Source organism: Triticum aestivum, chromosome 5B, assembly GCF_018294505.1.
Source record: "Triticum aestivum cultivar Chinese Spring chromosome 5B, IWGSC CS RefSeq v2.1, whole genome shotgun sequence".
Taxonomy (NCBI): domain Eukaryota; kingdom Viridiplantae; phylum Streptophyta; class Magnoliopsida; order Poales; family Poaceae; genus Triticum; species Triticum aestivum.
The window spans coordinates 638,001,988-638,010,470 of record NC_057807.1 but is presented as its reverse complement, the minus strand read 5'-3'; the positions used below and the strand labels follow the sequence as shown (position 1 = coordinate 638,010,470).

Here is an 8,483-nt window from a genome sequence, read left to right as displayed (position 1 = left end):
CAAAATCCTAAAAAACCTAACAGAAAAAAAGTTACAGGGCTTTTAAGATCTAGAGTGGAAAAAATCGAAAAAAATTCAAACTGTGTGGTCAAACTGTGGTCAAACAATGGTCAAACTAATTATTCTAGAATATTAGTGTTACTAAATAATTATTTTAGTTTTTTTGAATTTTGGTCAAATCTGGTCAAACTATGGCCAAAATGTGGTCAAACTGTGGTCAAACAATGGTCAAACTAATTATTCTAGAATATTAGTGTTACTAAATAATTATTTTAGTTTTTTTGAATTTTGGTCAAATCTGGTCAAACTATGGCCAAACTATGGTCAAACTATGGTCAAACTAATTATTCAAGAAATATTAGTGTTACTAATTTTTTAGAACAATAGTTTCAAACTTAAATAGTGAAATGTGTGACTTCACGCTCCAGCTAAATTCCTGAGGTTAATAGGATTGACATCTTACTATTGTTAGGAAAACAACAAGTGCAGACTTGGAAACGAGGGAGAATAGAACCCGGAAGTTAAGCGTGCTCAGGTTGGAGTAGTGAGAGGATGGGTGACCAGGTTGGAGTAGTGAGAGGATGGGTGACCGTCCGGGAAGTTAGATGATTTGGAATGATGAGGGGTGATTAGAGATTAAATTGAGCAGCGATGAGGGGTGATTAGAGATTTGAGGTTAAAATAATTCAGAAATTTGAAAATTAGGGAAAAAAATCGAAATATTTTTTCGAAAAAATTCAAAAAAACCCACGCTGGTAGTAGTAGCGCGGGTTTTTACCCACGGGTAGTAGTAGTAGTAGTAGTAGTAGTAGTAGTAGTAGTAGTAGTAGTAGTAGTAGTAGTAGTAGTAGTAGTAGCGCGGGTTTTTACCCACGCTACTACTAAAGGACATAGTAGTAGCGCGGGTGGCACCCGCGCTATTGCTATAAGTTAGCTGTAGCGCCTTATTAGTAGCGCCGGCCCCCGCGCTGCTAATAGGCCCAAAACCCGCGCTGCTGCTAGGCTTTCCCTAGTAGTGACAGGTTGATGCCTGGCGGTTTATAGAGTCCCGGCCGGCTCATACACAACGTGTCTGGCTCGGTGACTGACTAAGCTTGCCTTACAATACAAGTTATACATGTGGCGGTTTATCCTCTTGGGCCTCAAGTCGCCTTTGGTTCTTGGGTCGTCAATAGGCTTGCTATAACCCGCCATCTTTATTGATAAGTCACTAGTGGTATGACCCAGCCCCTCCTGGGCGGTTCATACCCAGTAGTTATATCCCCAACAGTTTATCTTTAAGGTTTATCTAAGAACTAAAATAATAGTTATTTTTATTTAGAGTTATGTAATGCATTATCCTATGGATTATGCGATGGATATTCTTGTAAGTATTAAGCAATAGTTGTTCATTTTATTATGCGGATATAGTTTTGATTAAACCTCTAGTTTATGATGGTTTATTCATGATGAAATTTAAAGTTTGTTATCTATAACATTAAAGCTAAACAACTTGAGAAGACTGATAAAACGACTAGTGTGTGGCACTGCTTGGTTATATCGGATGAACTAACTGGATACATTGTGATGTATTAAGTTCGATGGATATAACAGGGCGCGGAGAATATTTTTCGTCAATGTAATGAGTAAATATGATTTACTCGATAAAACATAAGGACTGAAATATTTAAAATAGGTCAAAGAAATTCAGGATGAAGATATAATATCATTATGGCAAAAGATAAACAAGATTCATCTTTCGAGAAGAAATATATCTAGGTCATAAGTGTAGCTAGCAATTGAATAATTGTGGAATTATTACAATTATCGATCTGCTCTTAATAATTTTTTGGGGATTTGTAATTGAAACAACAAATTATTCACTTAAAAGAGCCACCATCTAAAAGTCTGATAAAAACTATAAAGAGTAATAGAATTTTTCAAACCAATCTTTGATCGTAGTGTTTGTGTTCCTTACACAAAAACAAGGACAAAAGTCTGATAAAAACTATAAAGAGTTATAAAATCTTTGTCGGAGAATGAATGTTTTCCGAGAAAAGGTTTACTTGTTAAAGGAGTAAGTGGGAGGATGATAGAACTTATTGAGATTATTGAATCTCTGGCTTAAGTTGAATCAAAATTAAACCAGAAATGTTTTGGATCAATTTTTCCATAAAACTAAGCAAAGAATATACTACATTAATTAGATGTAGGAGCTTCAGTTAAGACCGTAAAAAAATGCAAAGCTTAGGAAAGATTATCAGACCTACTGAATACCTTATCTTAGAAGAAGACGAAACCTACGCACTACAAGGAAGCAGTGATGGTGCCCGGTTAGAGAGGTATGGCTTAAACCATTGAAATCCAAAGTGAAGTCCATATACAAGGAACAAGTTTTGAACTTAGTGAAACCTTTCGATGGTGTGCTAGGCACAAAATGTAAATGGATTTTCAAACATTCATGGATAATGATCCTAGAAGAAAAGTTTTACAAAAAGGTTTTGTAGGAGTGGAAGAGATGATCTTATCAAATTTTCTTATTAGTAGCAATATAAAAAATATAAATGGATTACAATATTGAGTGTTGTTTATTGTTCATATATAACAGATGAGTAACAGAACTCTTTTGAAAAGATTTCAAACAGGATGTATATAAGATACAACCACAAGTTTTTGCTAGGAATACATGAATGATATAGATATTTCAAGCCATGTATATCATTTGAAATAAAATATCAAGTAGTTGGAATTTGATAAAGTAATTGGAGAATTTAAACTTTATGAGGAAACTTGTCAATACAATAAGTTTAGTGGGAGCTCTATAACCATTTCTGATCTTACATATGTATGAAATATCACTTGACCAGAGATAATATAAAGTATATTAGCACAAAATATAAAAAAAATCATGTTTCTAAAAATACCTAGAATTATTGGATGAAAATCTATACACATAGATTGAAATATCCGATTATGCTAAGACATGTACTGTGACAAAGTTTTAAAGAAGTTTAAACGGGGAAAATGTTTTCTCATAATGTCACATAGCATAACACTGTGTAGATATCCATATTGAATACAATTTATAAGCATGTGTGAATGGATAGAGTTCAATTTGCTTCAGAGATTGAATTCATCCTTTATGCTATCGAATGTACATAGCCATATGTTTCGTATAAACTAATTGTTAGTAGTAAGTACCATAATGAACCTAGAGAGGTTCACGAGGGTGATTGCTTAAAACACTAAGTACCTCAGCTGGACGAAAGTGTTTCCTTTTTTTCCATGGAGGAGATGAAGAGATTCGTGTAAATAGTTACTGAAATTGTTTGCTATAAACTGAACACAAACTAACTTCATGACTGATATAAATTAACCATCGGGGTATAAATTTTTGAAATAGTTTCATAAAAGAAACATGATTATGGATTTTATATATGATATAGATTTAGGCTTGAGAAGACTTCAATAGAGTATAATCTGGATCAATAAAAGTTTAATGATATACTATGGTGTAGTTCCAAATATTAACCATATGAAGATGTAGTAAATGGACTATATGGAGATATAGTGTTACTGTCAAATGGACTGTATGGAGATATAGTGTTACCATTAATATACGACATGAATTACACAGAAAAAAACCAAGATATTACAAGTTTAAGGAGTGTATAAAGTCATGGGAACATGGAGGCGGTGGAGTTGTGCCTATGGGGTCCCCGTGGCCTTGGATCGCGTCCCCTGGTCATGAGTTGGGGGCGGAAGATGCCCATGGGCACCACCTTCCGCCTCTCCGATGCTCCTTGGGACCTTCTAGACATGAAAATCTGCAACTTATCTTTTTCTCTGTTTTTTCATCACCGAAAAAATTATCCTCCTGTTAAGTCCAAAAATGAGATAAAATAAATAATGAAACTCCTCACTATCAGCCAGAACTTCTTGAATCCCGACATGGTGGTCAGTCATCTTCGCATGTGCCGTCGCTAGGAATGCACTGGTGTTCACGTGAATACTTGTCCCCACAACAAAAATACAGGTCGCTGGCTCACCTGAATTCGAGCCGCTAGCTCTAACGAACGTAATCACCTCCCCTGTGTCATGGTGGCATGGTTGCACATGCCAGAATTGGGGCTAACATATGTGGTGGCCATCCAACAGGAGCGGGGCTGTAGCGCATGGGACCTATTATTGCTCAAGTTCTTCCTCTTGGATAGAAGAAAAAATTGCAGCTTGTGTGATGTAACTTGGGGCCTGAAGGCGGCCACTATCGTAGCTCATCTTTCAGCCCGAGGAGAAACTGGGACAGAAAAAACATAGGGCTCAAAAATGGGTCGAGCTATAGCAAGTGATATATGTGGGTCTCGAAGTGTCGGTGGTAGTCGTGCATACTACATCCCTCAGGCCTGACCACCAACCAATTGCCAACACTGTAGCAAGAAATACCAGAAAAATTCTCAGCCTCACTTCTACCACGATCTTTTACGTCATGGATGGCCCAAAGAATGTCATGCACGTGCGAACATGCCTAGGACGAAAAACCCATTTTTGTCATAACTTTTTGCCGTAGAAGTATGAGCCCACCACATTTATGATGATATGTGTTTTTGTCACAATTATAACATGGAAGTGTCACTTCCATGACAGAACAAGTTTCATTTGGGCCATAATGCATATGTGTCTTTTTTTGTAGTGATTGCTCTGAGATCAATATATTATTGAGACTTGGAGTCTTGTAAGTTGACGTTGTAAAGTTTTGTAGATCAATAAAGCACTCTTTTGTACAACGTTTTCTATCCTTTTACTCTTGGATTGTAAAAGCATATGCCAAGATGATTTCTTGTGCTGGCATGTGCGGCTGTCTGTCTGGATACGGTGGTAATTCACTTTACCCAAACAAGGTCCTATAGATACATTGGAGACATATAAAATGACACTATGCAATGTAATAAGTAGCATGCATATTTCGCATTGACGCATATATAAACAAATATAAAAAAGTAAATAGTTTAATATATTTATTTAATGCGTTTAATATTGTTTTTGCATAATTCGTAGCAGAAACGCGAGATCTTCAGATTTCCTAATATTTTGTGATATATTGTTTTTTAACATGATATATAAAGCATCTGCTTGCATTTATGCAATATATTTCAATATATGAACATTTATAACCCTTCGTATCCCACCCACCCACCACCGATCGACACTCTCCCCCGATACTCTATTTCGCCAATGTTCTTCTTCCCGTCCACCCTCAATCACCTCTCTCATGCTACCCAACACACCCTTCTATCAATATAGAAGCGAGCAATATTGCATATCTGGAAAGATGGATCATTATTTAATAAAATCTCCCAATATTAGTTTGCCATATTTATTTGAGTGGAGAGCGGTGCAGATTTTGCATCGTGAATGCGATGGAGATTGGCTGACCATGAGCTACGTCTCCCCTTCGGCCCGCTATATATAACGCAACATAATCAGGGTACAAGGCACACCAGCACCAAGCAGTCAAGCAGCAAGAGCGGAAAGATCTCCGTTCTCTTCCTCCTCGACCTCCTCGTCCTCCGTCTCCTCCACTGTAATTTCTGACCTTATTAGCCTTCATATCCCTATCCCATCCTTTGTTTCTTGATCTGTTTTCATCATCCACCCTTTGTAGTTTTTGTTTCCATGTATTATATACATGAGTTTACAAGAGGTGAGGTTATATATGTGTAGGGTGTAAGTAGTTCATTTGATCTATATAGTACACTTGTGTTGACATCCATGTTTATGCCTCTATATATACGTGTTGCCATTTTTATGGTTTATTTTCTAAGTTGATGTTATTTGGTTGCGTCTATTTTTTGGAGCTACATGATTTCGTAAATAGAAAGAACATGCAAAATTAAGCATTCATATAACAATTGATCAATCTATATGACGGAAGGTACCAGATTTCTTCTGTCACTTTTTCATTATGTTTTGGGAATTTTATATTAGTGAAACTATTATGTCACTAATTAATATTAATAATTTCCTTGCGTGTATTTGGAATGAGTGTGTAAGGGAATAACTAATTTCTTTATTCTATTTTCAGATTCGTTTAGCTGATCATGGCATCCAAGGTCCAAGGATCCTCCTCCATGAAGGCACTAGTTGTTGAGGACAACACAGTTCAAAGGATGGTCCTCTCAATGAAGTTACGCAATTTTGAATGTGAGATTACTCATGCCATGAATGGAAAAGAAGAAGTTGACCTATTCCTTGAGGGGAAGAAGTTTGACATTATTTTTTGCGACAAGGACATGCCCATCATGACTGGTCCTGAGGTGCTTTGCTTCCCCTTTGGATTTTCAATGTTTTTACAATTTTTTAGAAATGTAATGATCTGAACATAAGTCCTTGTTTTAAGTTTGCAAATAAACTATTTTTTGTTGTTGTGTTGCTTAATAGGCAGTTGTAAAGATCCGTGCTATGGGGGAAACTGATGTGAAGATTGTTGGGATGTCAGCTGATGACGATGCCATGGAGGTGTTCATAAGTGCTGGTGCTGATGTTTTTGTGCCCAAACCAATCAATGTTCAGGATCTCAAGTCTATAATTAAGGAAGTCATTAACAAGAAGAAGAACACCATGGTCTAGCACAATCAAACTTCCTTGAGCGATGGAGGAAAAAAATCTACTCATGGAACTATGTTTTCTTATGTATGCATTGTCATGTTGCTTAGTTTTATGTTGTTTAATTTCGAAAGATTAATGTTAAATTTCATTCATTCTAAACAAGAAGAACATGAGGCACTATCCTTGATTCCAAGGCATTGATATATTTCTTGATCGGCACCAATATAAATAGGGCGCAATGTAATAGATATCATACATATTTGTCCATTGTCACTTTGATAAAAAAATACCAAAAAGAACTAGTTACAAAATTTATTTGCCAACTTTAATCGAGGGTATGTTTTGCCCAATTTCTAGGAGAGAGGCTCGTGGCTACTTGAGATTGTTTTAACATTTCGTGAGACATTGATTTTTAACACAATACTCTGAAGTACATCCTTGCGTTTATAAACCTCCACAAATAATTTTCTAATATATTTCTGTTTCTAAATATCTATAAACCTACTTTTCCATCCCTCCTGCCCTGAGTGCCTCTCTCGCATGATTCATCGTTGCTCTTCGTCCCATCAGCCTTCCCTAATCGTACATCCATTCTCTCATGCTACCCAACGCATCTCTTTGTCGTCGCATAAGCCAGCAATACAACATTTCCAAAGATGTGCATCATTAATGTATATATATATATATATATAATCTCCCAATATTCATTTGCCACATTTATGTGAGCAGAGAATGGATGATTTTGCATCGTGAAGGAGGTGCAGATTCGCTGGCCATGGGATAGGACTCCCCTTTGCCCCTGTATAAGTACCATGGTATACTCAGGGTGCAAGGCACACTACACCCAAATAGTGAAGCGGCAAAAGAGGAAACATATCCATTCGACTCATCTAGCTCTATTATAAGCTCTTGCTTCAGCCTACATTTCCCTATTTCATCCTTTGTTTTTATACATTGTTTTATCATCCAACTTGTAGTAGTTTTGTATCCATGTTTTACAAACATGAGTTTATAAGAGGTGATGGTATTTGTGTGTAGAGTGGAAGTAGTTCATTTTGATCTATATTGTACATTTTTTGTTGGCATCCATGTTTATGCCTCTATATATACAAGTTTAAGGAGTGTATAAAGTCAGGGGAACATGGAGGCATCCATGTTAATTTATGCCTCCTAAAGTACTCAGAGCTCATTTAGATCTCCATAATTAACAAACAAATGAAAATGGTAGAATTTCTTTTGCTGTTCAAAATGAAAAAACAAAAAATGGACAAAGAAAAGTGTTGTTGCTTCCAACCGGCCAACCCATTCATTCATTTTCCCAACTAGTCACCAACCATAAGAATAACAAATGTTAAACCAGTTGAATTTGGTCATCAACCCTAAGCCATCCATGCAAAATTTTGGCCAGTAACCACCAGAAAGCACATGGTCTCAGTCTTCAGCCATAATTACTTTCTTTGAGTTTGTTGAAAGAAAGCACTGGCTCTGACACCAACATTTTTTGTAGTTGGGTGAGCACGAAATTGCAGGGGTTGGAAAGGTGTACGAGAAGCTCACTTTGCTACCCCCTCATCAACTCCAGTAGCCCATAAAGTCAGTTCTTGTGGGTGATCTGAAATTGGCCGATTTCAAGCAAGTCCTAGCAAATAAAGGTTTACAGGTATGTCTCTGATTTTTATTTTGAATTTATGATATTACACCCCTTAGTCATCCTATCCTTCATGTTTTGGCTTTGGAATGTGCATCAAATGGATATCTCTGGTTATATATACTTGAGACCGAAATCTAATGCTAAGAAATTCCTTCCAGGTTTAGTTTGCTGGGGGTGCTCTACGATGCTGCGAGTACATCACCGTATGCAAGATTGGTGATTCTAACCAGAAGGTAAACTAATCAGT

At 36.6% G+C, this 8,483-nt stretch overlaps 1 protein-coding gene across 1 annotated transcript; it reads left to right on the top strand.

The window, feature by feature from the left end:
• The first annotated feature begins 6,077 nt into the window (after nucleotides 1–6,077).
• On the top strand, nucleotides 6,078–6,606 carry LOC123117312 (two-component response regulator ORR42-like). The gene is made up of 2 exons (XM_044538089.1): nucleotides 6,078–6,293; nucleotides 6,418–6,606. Exons 1-2 carry the CDS (start codon nucleotides 6,078–6,080, stop codon nucleotides 6,604–6,606), a joined length of 405 nt encoding a protein of 134 aa, XP_044394024.1.
• The last annotated feature ends 1,877 nt before the right edge of the window (nucleotides 6,607–8,483 follow it).

Bases quoted from the DNA above. Each gene is read 5' to 3' on its own strand.
- LOC123117312 (XM_044538089.1), top strand. From the start codon at position 6,078: ATGGCATCCAAGGTCCAAGGATCCTCCTCCATGAAGGCACTAGTTGTT. The intron at 6,294-6,417 runs GTGCTTTGCTTC...GTTGCTTAATAG, and splicing joins CCATCATGACTGGTCCTGAG to GCAGTTGTAAAGATCCGTGC.